Genomic DNA, 20887 nt, shown 5'->3' with positions numbered 1-20887 from the left:
CTGAAAAACCAGTTGCTATGATGTGTGCTGACCACCACGGGGCACACGTGGAACATGGTGGGCGTCAACACCAGGAGGCAGAGCTTGGAACATGGAGGGTGTCAGCCGCAGTGGGATGGTGGAACAAGTGAGTGGGGGCACCAGACCAAGGCAGGGGGTGCCAGTCACTGTCATTGGGGTGAGCCTCTGGTTGTTACTGAAATTCTTTGCTCCTGCACGCCGTGGTCCCACCCAGCACTTGCACCTACTGCTGGTACCCGGTGACAGCCCCAATCACTTGGTGCCATCAGCGGTGTGAGTGGTGGCTGACAGCCCCGATTGTCCCTCAGGGTTCCTCCACCTCTCCCTGCTCCTGAGGGGCTATCAGAGGTGGCAGCTGCCTCTTGCACCCGCTGCTGGCACCAGACCAGCTCATACCTGCAGCCGAAGCCAGAACCACCGCTTGCACCTACTGCCGGTGCCCAGCGCTGGTCCTGATTACTCGGCACCATCAGTGGGTGCAAATAGTGGCTGCTGGCCCCAATTGCCCCCTGAGGGATTTTCCATCTCCCCCTGCTCCTGAGGGGCAATCAATGCAGCAGCCGCCACTCGCACCTGCTGATGGCACTGGCCCCACTCATACCTGCTGCTGGTACCGGCCCCAATCGCTCCACAGGCTGGCACCATCAGCGCATGGGAGCAGTGGTGGCAGGAGCGGGGCTGCTGGCAGACAGGGGAGAGGGGGCTGCAGTGGGAGGGGCCAGGTAGGGGCATGGAGGATGAGCCAAGACCTGCCCTGTGCTGCCGGGAGCCGGTCCATCCTTGCTGTTTCAAGGGACCTGGCATATATGGCATACGGTTCTTAATATGTTTGCTCACCTTCTTGGCGCTGTGTTTTAACCAAGGTCACCTCTCCGAGAAAGGTTGAATCCCCAAGTAGGGATTTTCCTCTGAAGTTAGGGAGGGAATAAAACCCCTCAACTAAGTGCCAGGTGGGTAATTAATCACTTTAACTACGAACAATCATGCTTAAGCTACATAATCTTTACTCCCTGGAATGGAGACAAGAAACGCCCTAACCTTTGTAATAGAGATTGACAGGATTAAAATGAACTGGTATAAATACAGATGTAACAAGACAGAAAGACACAGAACTTAGGACACAGGGCTTGGAAGACAGGACCAAGAGAGACAGAGCCTAGGCACAGAACCTACACAGAACGTTCTCTAGAGACAGAAGAACTTCCCTGGAGAGAGCATACCGGAGGATCCTGGACAGGGACTGGCCTCGGAGCCTGGAGGCGGAGCCTGGCGAGAGAGCATGGCAGGGGATCCTGGACTTAACCTGACTGCAGAGATTGGCAGGAGAGCCTGACTAGAACCTGGTGACTGAACCTGACTGGAGAACCTGAGCAGAACCTCTCTGGATATCCAGACCAGAACTTGGCTGGAGATCCTGGCTAGAGATCCTGGCTAGGCTGCTGATCAACTGAACGCTGTCTCCGTGTCATTCCTTCTTCGCCGACTCCGTCCAAACCTTTGGGGAACCCCTGGACCCACTGGGGCTGGACCCCAGCACTGTGCCAACCGCAGCCTTGCAACCCACAGTTCCTTTCAAGGTGCATGAATTCGTGCAGTGGGCCCCTAGTCTGTATATATAAAAGCCTAAGTGACAGAATGCTGGGATGACCTAAACAACCAGTCACTATGATGTGCACTGACCACCAGGAGGTAGACGAGCTGCCCCCTGGTGGCCAGTGCATTCCCATAGCCAACCTCCCATGGCCGGCCAAACTCCCCCATTTTCTCCCCATAACCGGCCAACCTCCCCTGGTCCCTCCCTGTGGCAGGAAGGCCCTGGCTGGCAGCCGGAAGTCTCTGATTGGTCCTGATCGCTGGCCAGGCCTAGGGACTCCACCCGTGCTCAAATTCATCCACCGGACCTCTAATGGGAGTATAAACTCATTGAAAGGAAGACTGTGTCTCCTGCATGTTTGAATGCCTGAAAACAATGGCAGTGCCTGCTTCCAGTAGAGGATTTAATTCTCTGAACTAAGTCTTAAATTTTTAACACTTAGCAGAAACCAGAAAGAGCACTTTACACACACACACACACACACACACACACACACATGCAAATACAAATCAGTATTTTTATTATTTTTTTCTCAAGTTTCTTGATCATGAACATGGCCAACGCAAATGCTTCAGTCATTTCTCTATTGCTATAGTCACCTTTCAATTTGCCCTTACCTTCTCTACTTAACTAACTCTATTCAATCTTCTAGGCTCAGCTCTAAGCAACATATCCTCTGGGAATCCTTGACTGTTCTGTGTAGAGTATGTTTGATGTTATTCAAAGATTTTCCAAAACATAATTATATCAGAGCTCTCCTCTGCCCATTTTCATATCTCTCCCATCCATCTCAAAGCTATCTGAAAACAGGACCATATCTGACTAATCTTTTTATTGTCTGTACTATGCCCTGTGCTAGTAAGTTATTAGATGTCCAAACATGCTTTTTGAGTAAATAAATTAGTTAAGCAGTAAAGAAATATGTAAACATTATGTTTTATTACTGATTTAGTTCACTAACTCCCAACTGAAAGGGAGCATTACTCTTTGCAGGGGGGTGGAATGCATTTTGGTGTATGAGGGAGTCATCCCAATAACTTTACCCTCACTCCTAAATCATTGGCTCTACTTGGAAATTTTACCATGAAAAATGTGTGGTATATGCAAGTGAGATACTCATAGAGGGAGGAAAAACTGTTACGTATTACTGATTTAGACATTTAGAAGAAAAACACTGGGAGAAAATTGTGACTTGAAAATTGTGACTTGAAAAGAAGAAATCTAGTTATAAGTTTAATCCAATTTCTCATGAAAATTATATTAAACATTTAATTTTAATTTGATATATTTGCAATGAGACTTACTTTTCCTTATTAGCATATCCTGAGAAAGTTTTAAACCTTAGAATCACCTTTATTCTCTCATGGCTGTTTTTTCGTTTTTTGGTTTTGTTTTTTTATCGGTTGTTGTTTTTGATCTCAAAATTAGATTTATTTTTTAAGTTTATGTTTACTAGTCTTTTCTTTTACCCAGGGAAACTCTAGTGATGCATTGTTTGTTTGCTTGTTTTGCTTGTTACTGAGCAAATATAAAATAACTTTTATATAATGTAGGCTCCACGAGAGCAGGATTTTGTTTGTTTTGGCCCTTGTTGTATTCCTAAGTGCCTATAATATTTTCTGATTAGGCTCTCAATAAATATTTGTTGAGTAAACTAATGAACAGAAAAAGAACAGTCATTACCAAATACATTTCTCTATTATGTAAATAGTGTAACTATATTTTGAAGGATTTCTACTTTTTTCAGATTATATTTAACCATTTGATTAAAAGAAACTGAAGGCTAACAGTTCTGTATATTTTGGCAAATAGAATGTACTTGATTGACAGTACTCTATTTTATACAGAATTAGTAATTTAAAACTTACTTTAGTCTTCAAAATTTTTCCTCTTTTTTAAAAAATGAATTGTGAAATGTTCAAGACATACAAAAGCTATGGACAATGATACAGCATATACTCATCTGTTCACTCTGTTAAATGCTTATAAATTGTTTCTTCTAATACAGTTGAATGTTCTATGTACTCCTCCCATATCATTTTCTCCAACACACACACACACACACACACACACACACACACACACACACACACTATTCTGAATCTAGCAATTGTCATGTCCATGCACTTCCTTATAATTTATATGGCCCTATCATATTCAATATGTGGTATTGTTCATATCTGTGGTTCTCCACATGTGGTCTGCAATCCAGCAGCATCAGCACCACCTGGGAAAGAGTTAGAAATACAAATTCTCAGACCCCATATTAGATGTACCGAACAGAAACTCTGGGACTGGAGCCCAGCATCTGTACCATTCTGATGCATGCTGGAGAGTTCAAGAGCCACCGTTTTATAGCACTACTGTTGAATTTAACATCAAAGCCTAAATTCTAACAGAAATAACAGTCATTTGTGGACTTACTTATTCATTCTCTTGCTATAATTAAAGAGAATGAACTTCTCAGGGTCTTTATTTTTTTTCATTTTTAAATTGAAGGGATTATTTATTATCTTTTCCATTTAAGCTCGCCTCAGAAAAATACTCCGTTCATGCTAGCTCCAATTGTAGTTAAATAAGAAGTATGGTTTCACTGGTAAATTGCTCCACTTTTACGTAAGACCAACTATTTGACACTGTTCTTCATATTAAGAATCATGTTGTTAATTGAAAGTCTGTTTAAATGGCCTGTTTTATGTAACTACATTTTTTAAAGACCTTATTGAAGTTATTATATAAAAGTTAATTCATACTGACTAGGTTTCTTGGCAAAAATGGAATATGAAATAAGCAGCGCAAATGCATGGAGAAGGATAGAATTTTTATTAACTTGACAACATTTAATAGATTCATCCTGGGGTTAATTAATTCTTAAGTTCTGCTTGGTCTGGTAGCTCCTGTCAGGCAGGAAATTTTTGGCATGGTGAATCAGACATTCTAGATTAGATGATGATGATAAAATGACTTTCACTCCTAAAAGATCACTTACATTATTTTATTTGTATATATTATGCATAATACATTTAAGAAATAAAATATACAATAAAAATATCCTACAGAATAAATATTCTGGCAGTGAAATGTACGACTACAGAAATTTAAAGCCCGTTTTGTAAAATGTGTATTACTTAGCAGGGAACTATAAATTAACATTCTGATGTTAAAACAGAATTCATCATGTGTTAAGATTTTAGGAGTATAGATAATATTATTTCAAATAGTTTTTCTGCAAAGTCATTATTAAAGTCATTATTAAAATACTTTCCAAAAGTTTGATGCAGTTAAAAATGGTAAGATTATAATCTTGATTATTGTCCTTCTAAATCTTACAGTTCAGGGACCTCTGATTAAGCTATGAAATTCTAAAGGAAAGAAAAACTATTGACAAGGACATAGTATAGCCAAAAGCCAATGACTTATCTCTACACCAGTGAGAGAGTATAAAAGTATCCAAAAACACTTGAGTGACTTGTGTTAAGTTACTGAGTACAGACATACCACAATACTATTATTTATTTCATATTTTATAATTCTATAATTGAGAAAAATATTGCCACCAGCAAATATGCTCATAGTCAGGCCTGGCTGGTGTTGCTCAGTGGTTGAGCTTCAAACTATGAACTTGGAGGTTGAGGTTCAACTTCAGGTCAGGGCACATGCTCTAGTTGCAGGCTTCATCCCCAGTCTAGGGTACACAGGGGGCAGCCAATCAATGTTTCTCTCTCATAACGTTTCTCTCTCATCATTAATGTTTCTATCTCTCCCTTTCCCTTCCTCTCTGAAATCAATAAAAAACGTATTTTAGAAAAATATGCTCACAGTCAGACTGAAACTTGAAGCTCTTTTGTAATTTAATCAGGGAAGTATATCAAATTAGAAATTACCTTTGATTACACAAATTGTCATTGTTGTTGCTTTTTCTCAATTTACTGCATTACTGTGAGAGGATCCTGAGGGCACATTCTATGATTTGGTGAACAGAGCTAGGAATTCAGGACCAGAAGACCAATTCCCTTTCTCAGAAATAGTGTTGTTGAAGCTACAGTTATACCTGTAAAATATTAGCTATATTTTTTTCGAATGTCTATGTGTTGTAATAATAGTGAACAAACTTTATAACTGCATTTGAAGAGCATCCTGATCTTCTCATCAAGAAAAGTCTTCTGATAATGCTAACTGAAAAGAACATTTTAAACAAAGAATTCAATATGCCAATTGTAAGACATTCTTATACATAGTTTTAAACATTTTCACAAATAGAATCTATACACAAAACTGATGATGATGATACTTAAATTTTAAAAGTGATGGTATGAGTTTATACTTATTAAAATAAATCTCCTATGACGATACATCTGGTTTTACTTATATGGAGATGATCTTATAAATGTTGTATTAAGAAGAAAGGGTATAGAGCAAATCTCTTTGAAAAGTGTTACATCAGTTTTGCTGCCTTTTCTGAAGGAACTAAGAATAAATCATATATATATAACATCTGGTTGATCCCTAAATTTGGAAACTGAATTTTCAAATAAATTGGAATTGATTTTAGTCCAAGTTTTAAACCTGATTAGACTAAATTCATAGTCTGAAATATTTGAAGTAGTCCATTAAGTTACCTTATAAACAGGGCTATTGTATGCCAAATAAAAATACTTGTATTAGGTATCTCTACAAAAATATTAAGGTTTATTTTTAATGTAATATGGACCACACAATATCAATCCATGCTTTTATTAACTCTTTCAAATTACCTTGCTGCAATGGATCTTTTACTGGTTTTCTCTTTGAAGACCACCCAGAAAGTCCATCTGGTCCAAATATAATCATCATCCTGCTAGTATATGTTCCGTGGTCTACAGCTTATTCTAAATATGTTCATTCACAAAGTGATTCAATATGTTGCTTTTCATTAAAGTAAAAAATAAAATATTATCGTATCAGTTTAGAACTTTATCCTTATGCATGACTATATCCCAGTCCCCAATTCCAACAAATACTCCTTACAGACAGTTTGGGTCTCCTTGCCATGCTATTAATCTCAATATTTTTATTTCTAGAAAACAGAAGCACATACTATTGTCATGCACATAACATAATTTCTGTAGAATGCACTGGCTTGTTTGTGGCATAGCAAATTTGATACTCTACTAAGATGGATAGATGAAACGTAGGTAGATAGATTATAAGTAGATGTTAGATAGGTAACAGATGATTATGATAGATAGATAGATGATAGATTAGATAGATGATAGATAGATAGATAGATAGATGATAGATAGATAGATAGATAGATAGATAGATAGATAGATAGATAGATAGATGATAGATAGTTAAAAATGAATGATAGATGAAGTCAGCCTTCTGATTGTTAGCAAGAACCTGGTCTCATTCTATCATAGTGCAGATAAGGAAATTGAGGCTCAGAGAAAATTAAATAAGTTGTTTAATTGAAGAATTGACCTAAAACCCAGGTCTTCTAAATCCTACGATAGTAGCAACTGGAAACAAAATGTGTCCATCGGCTTTTCCTTTCCCCTTGACTTACACATTGTTAAAACACAATCTGTGATTAATTGTTCACTTATAAATAAATAGTTTTAAGATGAGTGGTCAAGAAATTAATAGGCATCTTTTAATAAGTGTTCTTAAATCTCAAAACATTATAAAAACTTTAAAACTTATTGTAAGAGAGAAGTATTCCTTAAGAAGTTCCTAAAATAACTTTTATAAAATAATAATGATAATGGTATTTATCTCTACTTCCAAAATTTTCTGTTTAGTTATATTTTAAAATACTTTATAAATAGGAACTTTTTAGTAATACTAGCTGCTATTTACAGAATATCATCCCATTTTAGACAAAGTTCCTTGGGGAACATGTGTAATCTCTTTTGATTCTCATGGACCACCATCTCAAGTATGGTTCCTCCCATTTTACACATGAGGAATCTGCTTAAGTCGAAGAAGACAGTCAAAAAGCATGTAGGTGAAGAAAGGTACGTGTACAAGACATCCAGGATGAATAGATTACTGTTATTTTAGTACTAAGTTCACTCTGAGTTCAGAAACTATAAAGAACATCTTAACACACAACATTTATTATCTTCAATAACACTCACAGTTTTATAAGAACACTTATGCAGAATTTTTCTAGCAGAAAGATGTTTATTTTGAGAAATTGTATTTATGCTAGATTGCATAACATTATGGTCAATGTCATTAGATTGATTCAGTTTTGATATCTCTCTGTAAAGACCAAGGATACAGTGGATAATTTAAGACATAAGTTTTAACACAGAGATTAATATTATGGGTCCTCAGTAATGGATAATTAATGGAGCCCTTCAAGTTTTTAAATTATAAAGTTTTCCATTTTAGAAAATGAAGTTTTAGAGAACATGACATTTCATTGAATTCCTTGCTAAATGAACTGTATATGAGCCTATGAAGATAATGTTTTATATTTCCAATCATAGCAAAATTATTTTTAGAATATTTGACCCAATAAGGCTAACATTAACATTGTTATTTTAAAAAGAGACTTATAGTTTTTTTGAGGAAACTCCATACTGTTCTCCTGTTCTCCACAGGGGCTGCACCAGTCTGCATTCCCACCAGCAGTGCACGAGTGTTCCCTTTTCTCCACAACCTCGTCAGCACTTGTCATTTGTTGATTGCTGATGATAGCCAGTCTGACAGGAGAGAGATGGCACCGCATTGTCGTTTTGAGTTGCATCTTTCAGATGATTAGTGACTTTGAGCATGTTTTCATATGTCTCTTGGCCTTCCTTCGGTCTTCTTTTGAAAAGTGTCTATTTAGGTCCGTTGCCCATTTTTGGATTGGGTTATCTTCCTTTTGTTTGGTTGTATGAGTTTTCTGTAAATGTTGGAGATTAAACCCTTATCGGTGATAACATTGGCAAATATGTTCTCCCATGCAGTGGGCTTTCATGTTGTTTTGTTGATGGTGTCTCCCATTTGACCCAGTGATCCCACTTCTAGGAATATATCCCAAGAAACTAGAAACACATATCAGAGAGGATATATGTACCCCTATGTTAATAGCAGCACAATTCACAATAGCTAAGATTTGGAAACAGCCTAAGTGCCCATTAGTAGATGAGTGGATTAAAAAACTTTGGTACATCTACACAATGGAATACTATGCTGTGGTAAAAAAAAAAGAAGGAATTCTTACCATTTGCAGCAGCATGGATGGATCTGGAGAGCATTACGCTAAATGAAATAAGCCAGTTAGAGAGAGACAAATATCACATGATCTCACTCATTTATGGAATTTAATGAACATAAACTAATTAACAATAACAGATCCAGAGACAGAGAAGCATCAATCAGACTGTCAAACTCCAGAGGAAAGGTAGGGGAGGGTGAGGGTAAGGGGGAAAGATCAACCAAAGGACTTGTATGCATGCCTATGAGCCCAACCAATGGACACAGACAACAGGGGGTGAGGGCATGAGTTGGGAGGTCGGAGGGGGGGTGGTATGGTGGGATAAGGACACATAGGTAATACCTTAATAAAAATAAATAAATAAAATAAAAAGAGACTTATAAAAAAGACCATTATTATCTAAAATCCAGGGCCATAATAGCAATATGATTTTTCTTTAAAAAAAGGCTTTCTTCTGTTTAGACACGGGAATAATTAAAACACAAAGATATTGAAACTAAACACATGGAAGAAACCAATGAACATGTGTAGTGTTAGGAAGCAAGGGGGAAAATAACCTCTTCAAGACTCAAAATGATCCCTGAAGATCATCTGATTTCAAAATGCATTGTTCCTGCAGGAGGCTTTGCCGGTCTAACAAGCACCCAGGCGATGCCCCTGCTGGGGGACCACATTACACTCTTAGTAGCAAGGGCACAGCAACAACTAAAATGGCAATTTCTGTACATCGGTTACTGATTAAAAAGTTAATAAGGATGTTCTACATAGAACCTAGGAAAGAAAGAAAACTTTAAAAAAGAAATTATTTAAATAAAAGTCCTATCATCTTCAAATCCTGAAATAATCATTCATATATGGGGCATTCCCTCATTATTTTTCTTTGGATATAGTTGCCTAAGAGACATGGAACTTTATGTCTAACTTTGCCACTTAAAAAGCTATTGGCATTTTCCACATGTAATTGATTTTTTCTAAAGTGGACACAATATTCTGCCATGTAGTTATACCATAACATATTAGACCAGTTTTCCTACTGTGAAATATGTAGATTCTGTCCAGTATCTTATTAGTTTAAGTATTATGTGGATAAATAATTTTCCACATTTTTAATTATTTTCTTATGCTAGGTTTCCCAGAAGTTAAATTACTTTTTCAGAGGATATGAACATTTTAGCACTCGATTCAAGTTGCATGCAATGTATCTTTTTCAGCATTATTACTTAAGTCATATTTACCAATTCCATAAATGGAAAGCAGTGTTCTTCATTTACGTATTTTATTATTGGCATACTTCTAAACATTTCCATTACTACTGCTCTGAGAAACCTATTCTATCTGACATTTTTTCCCATTTATCGCAATAATTTAAAAAAATTTTTCAAGTACAGTTTACATTCAATATTACTTTGTATTAGTTTCATATGTACAGCAGAGTGGTTAAACAATGATATACTTTACAAAGTGTTTCCCCTAATATTTCCAGTACCCGGCTGGCATCATACATACTTGTTATAATATTACTGACTATATTTCCTACGCTGTACTTTATATCCCCGTGACTACTTTGTAACTCCCAATGATTCCTTAAAGCTCCTTTTATCTTAAAGATATATTCTTTGTAAATATTTCCTATTTTTCTTTGTCTTTTTAATTTTGCTTCTGCTTTTTGCCATGCAGAGAGTTGTTATTTTCTTGCATTATTTTGTATGTAGAAAGTCATTGCAATTTCTAAGCCTATTATCTCTTAGATTTTGGTGGTTTAATCATTTCTGTTTTAATCTAATTGTAATTTATCTTTGTATGGTTAGGGCCTAATTTTATTTTATTTTCTAGTTAATTTTCAAACACACATTTTGAGTGGTAAATGTCTGTCTCATTGATTTTGAAGATGTTTAAATAAAGAATATAGAAAAACAGAAGTTATATATGGGCTTTCTAATCTCTTCCACAATACACATAAATTATTGAGACAATAGAACACATTTGTTTACATCTATAAGATCTGTCAGTTCACTTATTTTTTATTCAAACTTTTATTTATGTGTTTATAGCTTTTAAAAAACTGTTCGTTATTCCTAATTACTAGACTGATCATGTTAAAATTAAAAATGCTCCCTTAAGACTCTGACCGGGAATACTTAAATGTCACAATAGTTCTCTATTGCTGTGTAATTCATTACCACAAACTTAGCAGCTCACAGTTCTGAAGGTCAGAAGGCCAGCACACTGTGGCTGGGCTGGCTGTCCAGGCTGAAGTCAAGGTGATGATGGCAGGCTGCATTCTCATCTGACGCTGGAGATCCTTCCCCAGCTCATCTCTCTTCTTGGCCGAATCGGTTCCTTGCAGCTGTCACACTAGAACCCTCATATTCTTGCTGCTTGGCTGTCACAAAGGTATAAATTAATCTAGGGAAAAGTGGACACAGTATTTAGACTTTCAATAAATTGCTTACGCAACATATTTTAATTTATTCAAAATATTATATAAATATATCCATAATTCCTATAAATTTTTGCACAGGTCTTATATTATGTGTTCTGTAAAGATTTACTCCTGTTATGTATTTGATCTGTGTGAAGATATTTTTTTCTAAATTATCATTTACACAGGGAATATCAGCATTTTCTGTGTTCTGGTTAGTAAAACAGACAATGCTGAACTATTGCCTAGATATATGGTAGCCAACCTTCATCTTAATACTTGGTCATGCTTTTAGATATTTAAAAATACACAGTGAAGGAGGTAAGCCCTTATACGCAGTCAGTCAAAGTAATCAAGCATTTGTGCGGTAATGACATAACTGTGTTCCTTAAAAAGAGAACATTGGAAAGAAGAGAGACATTTGTTCCTCCTACGTAGGAAGCAAAAGAAGATAAAGATAAGGGCTGGGGGTAGGAAAGAGAGAAAAAAAGAACCACAGGTGTAACCTTTAACATGCTAAGTCAAAATCACTGTTTATGTGTTTCTCATTCCAGAAATGAACTTTGCAATAGATGAACCCTGACTTAATATTATTCTATCTCTAGCACCTGGCCAATAGCAAGCTCCTCAATGTATGTTTATAATATGGATCAATGGAGGTAAAATGATTCTTGTCATAGATTTCACTGTTCTTGAGGTTGGAGGAAGTTTGCTTCTTTGGGAATAGGGGAATTGGCAGTTAGTGGAGCGATCATTTGAAACACCTGCTGAAAGGAACATGATAATAATTTAAAAAGTAATGAGGAATGATGAGAATAACATGAACTTGAAGTGGATATGGTCAGCATGTTATTTTTTTAACCAACTGCAGTTTGGAGAACAGATGTAGAAAAACCAACAATGGATATAATAAAGGATTGTCAGTGTAGTCAACAGTGGTGTGTCCTAAGTGTTGGAGCCCCTGGAGGCCACGTGTGGGAGATGACATGGCTGTTTTTGGCTTCCTGGCTAGCAATGAAGAAAAGTTAAATCAGAAGTAAGCTTTGCATTTGAAGAATAAAGTAGTAGTAGAAGTTAGAATTGAGATTTTAAAAAACAACAAACCAAAACAGAGTTAATAGGGTGATGGACATGGGAGAAAAGAACTACTGTTCTTATAATTCTTCATTGTGAAGGAGGAGAAAATTTAACATTCAAAATTGTAGAGTGAGATGAAACAGAGATGTGATGACTTCAATCAAGGCTACATTTATGTTTTTAAGTAACAGATAAACTGGAGAGACTGGTTTTATAAGGATTAAAGGACTCTGAGCCAGTGTGCTAGGAGGATCATTGACTTGGATGATGAAACTACTTATAAGACTGAAGTGGAGCAACTACTGAAGAAATAAGAATCTTAGGAGATTGTAAGTTGATGACTGTCAGGCTGAAGAGACTATCTATCATAACAAAAATCACAGAAAAAAGGTAAATTAATTGTCTTAAATGATGCCCATGAGTCAGTCATGTTTGGCATCTCTTTCTTCCCTAGGTGGGATAAAAGGATCTCCATCAGAAAGGTAGTGAGACACTTAGTTATCAGAGAAAACTCACTTTCAATTACAGAGAAGATGTGGAAGAAATTCTTGCACAAAGAGTGGCTAAAAAAAAAATGGTGTGTTAGTACCTACATTTTTCTAATTGATTACATAATTTAAACATATTCACATTGAGCATGGGAGAGGTCATCAAAATATATAATGTTGACAAATGACTAGGAATTATGTTTCCCTAAAAATTGCAATATAGATAATACAGTATAGATAACAGGCTCTGTGAAAGTTTTCATAGCTGCAAATATTTTCTCTCAAACACTTATTAAAATTGCAGGGTTCTTTTGGGTTGCTTGATTTTCCAGAAGAAAACAGGATACTGATAAATAAGCAAACTTGCAGGCATATGTTAAAATTTTCATTCTGTAGGTCTACAAAAGACCATCCACAGGCTTCATCCAATAGGTGCGCCTCCTCTTGCTGGAGTAGAGTGGATGTCAGAGGTCTGCCCAAAGTCTCAGCAGAGGTGCTGACTCATTACTGCAGGATGAAAGTGGAAGGCTGGGTTCTATCTCAGACTTCCTGCTTTAGAAATCATTGGGGTAATGAATGGACATGGCTTTTTCTAAGATTCACCTTGAGAATAGGCAAGTATGGATAAAAGGTCTTTGTCTTGAAGGTTGGTTTTCTCCCAGTACTTTGGCTACAGATAGATAGATAATTGATGAAGATGGATAGATAGAAGATAGATAGATAAATAGATGGATAGATTAGATAGGTAGATGATAGATGATTGATAGATAGATAGGTAGATAGATGATAGATAGATAGATAAATAGATAGATAGGATAGATAGGATAGATAGGATAGATAGATACAGATGATGATGATAGATGATAGATATATGATAGATGATAGATGATAGATAGATAGATAGATAGATAGATAGATAGATGATAGATAATAGAGACCGATAGATAGAATAATCCAAAATAAAAGTGAAGAGTTCCTCACAGTGCCCTTAGCAGTCCCAGATCTGTCCCAGATCCGTCTCTTGCTTCAACAGTGTTTGGATGGAACAGACCCAGGAACTCCCTTTTTCCCAGCCTCCAGCCATCCTCCAGCATCTTATCCAGTCACCAACTTCAGAACCTCCTCCAAGACCAGCCAACATGCCGGGTTTTGTTTTGTTTTTTTTCTACCTTCACTCCTTATTGCTGAACAACTATGAGCTCCCAAATTCATCAGAATTATTCCACCCAAGTGGAAGCTGTGGTCAACCCTAGCCAACCTGGATCTGCGGGCCACCCACACCTACCTCTTGACCGTGAGGATGTGGCTCTCTTTTGTGAGTTAGCAGAGAAGAAGCCCAAGGGCGCTGAGCATCTCTTAAAGTTGCAAAACAAGCAAGGTGGCCGCATTCTCCTCCAGGGCGTGCTGAAGCCTCCCCAGAATGGGTGGGGCAAAGCACAGGGCGCCATGGAAGCCACCTTGGCCTTGGAGAGAAACCTCACCAGGCCCTCTTGGAGCTGCAGGCCCTGGGTTCTACCAGCAGACCCTCATCTCTGGAACTTCCTGAAGGACCACTTCTGGGGTGAGGAGATGAAATTCATCAAGATGATGGGCTATACCTGACTCACCTCCGCAGGCTACCGGCCCCCAGGCTGGGCTGGGCGAGTATCTCTTTGAAAGGCCCACCTTCAAGCAGGACTAGGAGCCTTTGGAGCCCAAAGGCCTTCGAGGGGCCCCTCAGCATCCCCCTGGTGTCTGGCTTTTACCTGAGCCTCTCCCCCAAACTACTCGCCATTCTTTTAACCACCCTGAAGACCTCTCCCATGCATTTGGACCAAATGAAACAATAAAGCTTTTTGCAGCAAAAAAAAAAAAAAGTTTCTGATTATATTGGATAGGATTATTGACCAGCACTCACTTTAAGCCTCCATTCCATGGTATAATAGAAGAAAGCCAAAGATTATTTTTAATGAAAATTCTCCACCATTTATGTAATACAGTATCTGAGTGTTCATCATTAGTTTGACTATTTAACTTTAAAGGAGTTTAACTAATTTTCTTAAATGAGAGTAACCTGCTTCTATATAATATTATCCAACAGCATCCTTTAGCAATTAAATGATAAGTTTTTAAAATATTTTTGTTTTAACTTATCTGAGGATGGGAGTAAGAGGACACAGCTTGAAACATTTTCCAGGTGTAATTATTGTGCCACATTGGCGTAGTGTGTAGGTCAGTGGAGAAATTTGAGGAGGCAAAGGTCAGAATGAGGACACAAAATAAATAGGTATTTCCCAAACATAAGTGTTGCATTAGTATTCAGCTTCAGCATTTTGACGAGGATTGGCCATTAAGTAGGCAACTTTACTAGATGGTCATAGGGATTGAATAAGTAATGAAAAATGTAATAAACACTAGCTGTATCCAAATATTTATTCCCCTTTTCCCACAGTAATAAAAGTTTTAGCTTGAGAAATAGATACTCTGAATAAAGACTATATCTCAAGCCCAGCCGGTGTAGTTCAGTGATTGAGAGTCTACCTATAAGCCAGGAGGTCATGCTTTCTTTTCCCAGTCAGGACACATGCCTGGATTGCAGGCTTGATCCCCAGTGTGAGGAGTGCAGGAGGCAGCCGATCAATGACTCTCTCTCGTCATTGATGTTTTTATCCCTCTCTTCCTCTCCCTGCCTCTCTGAAATCAATAAAAATATATATTTTTTTTAAAAAAGAATATATCTCAAGCCTCCTTCATTTAAGTGTGGTCATATGACAGACATATTGTGATTGGGGTAAAAGTCATGGGTTCACTTCCAGGTAGTGTCCCTAGAGGAAAGAGCATACCATCCCCTTCAAGTTTTTCTCTCTTCACTGGTACATAATGAATCCTGAAGTACAGCATTCTAGGAAGTAATAGAGTGAGTGCCACCACATAGAGGAAACTTAAGCTCCTTTTGATTTAGCAGAAGGGAGCTGCCAGAGAGCTGCTTGGCATTTTATGAGACAACAATAGACTTCTATCATGTTTAATTCATTCTTTTGGGGTTCCTGCTCACTCTCCATTTTAAATCCTAACTAATACAGAAAGTAAGAAAGAATAGTGAGATATAAAAGTTTTTACAGCTTCAGTCTAACTTATCTCTATTATAGAAATTGCTAAGCCAATAGTTGCTGAATTATTTTATAGAAAGTCACAGAGGAAAATGATGAAAAACATTTGCAATTGTTATGCAGCAAATAACCCCATTACTTTATTAATTACTTAGTTACAATTTTCTATATAACCCAAGGAATTTGGGTATTTCTTTATGGTAAACAGAATGTAACTATATTCTAGTTTAAAAATGTTTATAGGATAAACTCTAGGAAACATATAACTTTGAGAGCCATTTTTCTGAAGTTGAAGTTTTGAGTATTAAGTGTTGTGATGACATAATAAAACTTCAATCAGTTTTATTTCTAACCATCAGTGTAAAATGTTAACATTATACGTATATGCTGGAATAAACCATCTATCTCAAGGGCTCTTACTGATAAAAGTTATGGGATTATTTCTTATTTTCCTCAAAACATATATTATGAGCATACTTAAATTATTACGCTGAGAAAAGTAATATTCTTAATGTTGAAAGTACATGTTGTTATATGCTGCCATGTATAAAAAGTACCCCAAAACTTAGTGGCTTACAATGACAATCACTTTATTTGCTCACGTTTTTTTGTGGGTCAGGAGTTTGGAAAAGAATAGACCTTGGCATTTGCTCTCTCCCTTCACTCTGCTCAGAGATCCAAGAAATTCACTCGCTTGTCTGGCATACGTGCGTTCCTTCCTCTCTTCTCTCCGTTTGCAAAGACGGGCCTTCCACACAAATGGTGGTCACCTGCACCTCTTACATGGCATCTGGCTTCCTGCAAGGAGCACACCAACAGAGATGACAAAGCAAATTTCAAGTCTTTTAAGGGCCATGCTTGGGAGTTACCCAGGGTCATTTCTGAGGCATTCTACTGTCAAAATCAGTCACGGGGTCCACCCAGATTCAAGAAGAAGGAAAATAACCCCTCCTCTCAAGTAGGAGGGGCAAAGAATTTGGGGTCCATCATGACAATAAAAAGTTTAATGACAATAAAGCCACATTTCAGAAATGAAGGTAGAAATAGAAAGAAGGTACATAAACTGAAAAATAGAGAAGAAAAAATCTTTCAACGTAAAATTTCCTTCTCAATTTCAGGCAACTTTAAAAATATTCTCCATGAATAGTATGACATTTTTAAAAATCTGCAGGTTGAATTTTCTGTAAATATCTTATTTAAATGGTATATTTCTATCAAAATGCCTTTCAAAGTGACAATAGTGAGAATTTATTTATTTATCTAAAATTGTATTCTTTTTCCCAAGTTAACTGTACTGACTGACATATAGTATAAGTTACTGATAAAGTGTACAACATGATGCTATAAAGTGTAAAATGATTACCACAATAAGGTTAGTTAACTAACATATACATCAACTGACGAATTTCAGAGAAAAAAAAAAAGGCTTAAAGTAAATTGCCCAGATTGTTCAGTCCAACAGTTGTTTATTTATTCATTTGTCCAACAAGAACTGGGTGGGACAAAAGTAGGTTTACAGTGGTGAGTAGGTGAAATGGTTTATTCTTGTATTATTTATTAATTACTGTATTATTTTCCATGCAAACAACTGTAAACCTACTTTTGCCCCACCCTGTATTTCTTCAGGGCTCTTCATGAGACCAGGGACTGTGTTAGGCAAAGAAGCCATAACAGTGAAGAGGCAAATATTGTTTTCTTCCCTTCATGGCACTTACAACTTAATGTAATAAATTAACTGAAAATATCATTCAGCTGGGGCTTTGATAATGTAGAACAACAGTGTTTGTATAATCTGCAAATGAGAACTTTTATGTAAGAAAGGATGAATGTAACATAGAACAATAAAATACAAATTCGTGGATGCTTTCAGTTATTCAATCAGAGAAGCATAATTTAAGATTTTGTTATATTTCCAGGTCATCCTAAATCTTTAGGCCAAGGCATAAACCATGTTTTAACAAACACAGATGCCTCCCAGCACACAGGGCAGTCACATCTGCTCCGTAGTTCCACATGGGAGTGTCTTCTCATTGTTAAGCAGCCCATCCCTAGTTCCAAGAACACATGAGCCTCTTAAAAGAAAACTGAAAATCTAGTGGCTTGCGCGTCAGCTGGCAGCGGATCTGCATTTTTCAGCAGGCTTGGATGTCGGGGAGAGCTTAGTGTTCACTCTGTGACTGACCTCTCTGAGCCAAGTTCGGAGTGGTGTGAGTTATCAAATCTGACAGTCTCTTGGCAAGTCTTTGAAGACTCTCAGGCCGGGCTCCCTTCCAAGCTCAGCTGGGATCAATTAGGATAAATAATAGCCCCTGCAATAACTAGCTCCTACCATGCTTTAAAAAGGTAATTAGTGTGCAGTAAGGCAACGTATGGTTTACCTGTACATGCTATCCATTGAAAAGAAAATGACATCAAGTTGAAGGGTTAAAATTCCCTGAGTTGCAGAACAATACACTGGGGAGAGGGGAGAGAAGAAAGAAGCAAAGAGGCCAACATTTTGAAGACCCCTTAGTCTCTAAACTTATCTAAACATAATTAAACATGTATTCAAAAATACTGTCTTCCCCCACAATCTGAATTCCCACCCTAAAAGCAGTATTTTGAAAGTCTGGTTCAAACACATCTCACACACACACACACACACACACACACACACACACACACACACACACGGTGCACATGCAATCAAGGACTTTGTCCTTAGCAACCAAAGAGACTTGTTGGTACACAATGCCGATTTTTCCTTCTAGGACAAGATTGAATTCAGCACAGGTTGTTGGTAAATAATAAATGGTAGGCCCCCAATGGAGGTTAGTGGTACAACAGCAAATAATGATTTTCTACAGTTGGATTAAAACCACACTTATTAATATTAATTTTCTGGCTTCATGAGAACCAAGTTTTGTTTTTATTGGGTGTTTCTATTTACATGGCCTGAAGGTAAGGTTCGTGGCAGTATCTCACCACTGAAATGCAGACCTTGACCCTTAGCCAAAACTTTTCTTTTTGACCTTATTAGTTGCTACAAGATTCATGAAACTATCATGGCACCTCATTAATGATTGTGTAAGTTTGACGTTGTTCTGCCACAAAATGTAATTGCTTGTTTAAAATAATTGCAAGTTAAAAATAAATAAAATAAAATAATTGCAAGCTAAAACATGGCTCTATTTACCTTGTAAGTGCTTTCTGCTTCATATGGGGTCTCCATTTTTTTTGGTTTCACCTCCTTGTATTTTTAACAAGAAAGTTTTATTGTTAATAAGAATATTTGGGTTTTGGTGAGGTGTTTCTTTTTTCATTCAATGATAAAATGTTACTCAAAGTCCTTTCGATAGAAATCTGTTGAGTAAATTATCATAATGAAGATTATTTTTTCCGATAGATGATATCCATTGCATTAACAACTTTTGTTGAGGTACAGTCACAGTCCAAATGTATGAAGATTGTGGAGAAAATGATTTAATGATGTCTACACATATCCAAACAGATTCATGAATGCAATTGATGTTGGCTCCTGAAATTTGCTAGAGTGTTCATTCAGTAATTTTCCCGCCAGATGTGAAGATACAGCGATGCTCAGACACATCCCTGCTCTCCCAAAGCTACTAGATGAGTTAAAGACTAGATGAGTTAAATTCCCTCTCCAGCTCAACCTTAAAACTCATGAACTTTGTGAATCTGACTGATATAGCGATGCCAAATGGGATTTAGTTCTTAAGAACTATTAATAGATGTTACTTTTAAATATATTTTTATTGATTTCAGTGAGGGGGAGAGAGAGAGAGAGAGATAGAAACATCAAGGATGAGAGAGAATCATTGATCAGCTGCCTCCTGTATGCCCCACACTAGGGATTGAGCTGGCAACCCGGGAATGTGCCCTAACAGAGAATCTAACCATAACCTCCTGGATCATAGGTCTACGCTCAACCATTGAGCAACACAGGCCAGGCAGATGTTATTATTTTGATGAGTATCTAAACACAGTACTTTTTGTAGAACATAGTTTAAAATGGACACAATGTAGGGTTTGGTTAAGTGATGCATAGAGAATTTTTTTTCCATACAAACAATCTGTAATGTGGCTTGTGCATATGTACTAGTATATGCATTCTGTAGTATCTGAATATTTTAGGATTAGAGTATTACATGTTCAAATTATTTTGCAAATGATTTTTTACATTACTGACTTCTAATTGAGAAGTTAGTGAAAATATGTCAAAATTGGGATAACAAAAAAAGAGAAATTAAAAAGCTTAGATTGGCCCTAAACAGTTTCGCTTAGTGGATAGAGCGTCGGCCCAGGGACTAATGTGTCCCGGGTTCAATTTCAGCCAAGGGTATGTACCTTGGTTGCAGGCTTAATCCCCAGTGGGGGGTGGGGGATGCAGGAGGCAGCTGATTGATGTTTCTCTCTTATCAATCTTTCTAACTCTTTATCCTTCTCCCTTCCTCTCTGTAAAAAAAAATCAATAAAAAATATATTTTTAAAAAAGCTTAGATTGCATTATGTTTAATTAAACAAATATTTATTTATAGCCTTAAAGTATGCATTTACTATTTGAAATATGAGAGGCATGGTGGATACAAGGCTTGGGCTCTAGTCATAGGAATATGAAGAATTTCAATGAGAAAATCTCAGTAGTATAAGAACAATGAAATAACAATGCAAGATGACTAATAATCCCAAGTAATTGATACAACAGACAGCTATTAGAGCAAGAAGAATGGAGAGCTGACTTCGGACCAACCTACTCAAGGAAGACTTTGTTGGAAAGTTATGACTTGTGCTTGGCAATGTCTGATGTAGATGTCCAGAGAAGGGAAGAAAAGGCATAACTAAATGGAGCACTGAGAATCTGAACAGCATAGTGAGGGCTAAATGGCATAGCGGTGGACAAGGAACCAGGCTGACTAATGCACAATTGAATAATCATTTTTAAATAATTAAGAGATGACTTTAGTTACAACATTTTGTACCAAATGTCTCTTCTATAAA

The 20887-nt window shown here is 37.1% G+C and overlaps 1 protein-coding gene across 1 annotated transcript; it reads left to right on the top strand.

Annotated features, from left to right (window-relative positions):
- The first annotated feature begins 13991 nt into the window (after nucleotides 1–13991).
- On the top strand, nucleotides 13992–14399 carry LOC132229132 (ferritin light chain-like). Its single transcript, XM_059685893.1, has one exon. The coding sequence runs from the start codon at nucleotides 13992–13994 to the stop codon at nucleotides 14397–14399; it is 408 nt and encodes a 135-aa protein (XP_059541876.1).
- The last annotated feature ends 6488 nt before the right edge of the window (nucleotides 14400–20887 follow it).

The sequence above is a fragment of the Myotis daubentonii genome, chromosome 3, assembly GCF_963259705.1.
Source record: "Myotis daubentonii chromosome 3, mMyoDau2.1, whole genome shotgun sequence".
Classification (NCBI taxonomy): Eukaryota; Metazoa; Chordata; class Mammalia; order Chiroptera; family Vespertilionidae; genus Myotis; species Myotis daubentonii.
Note: the sequence above shows the minus strand (reverse complement) of the source record. Positions and strands in the feature narration are given on the sequence as shown.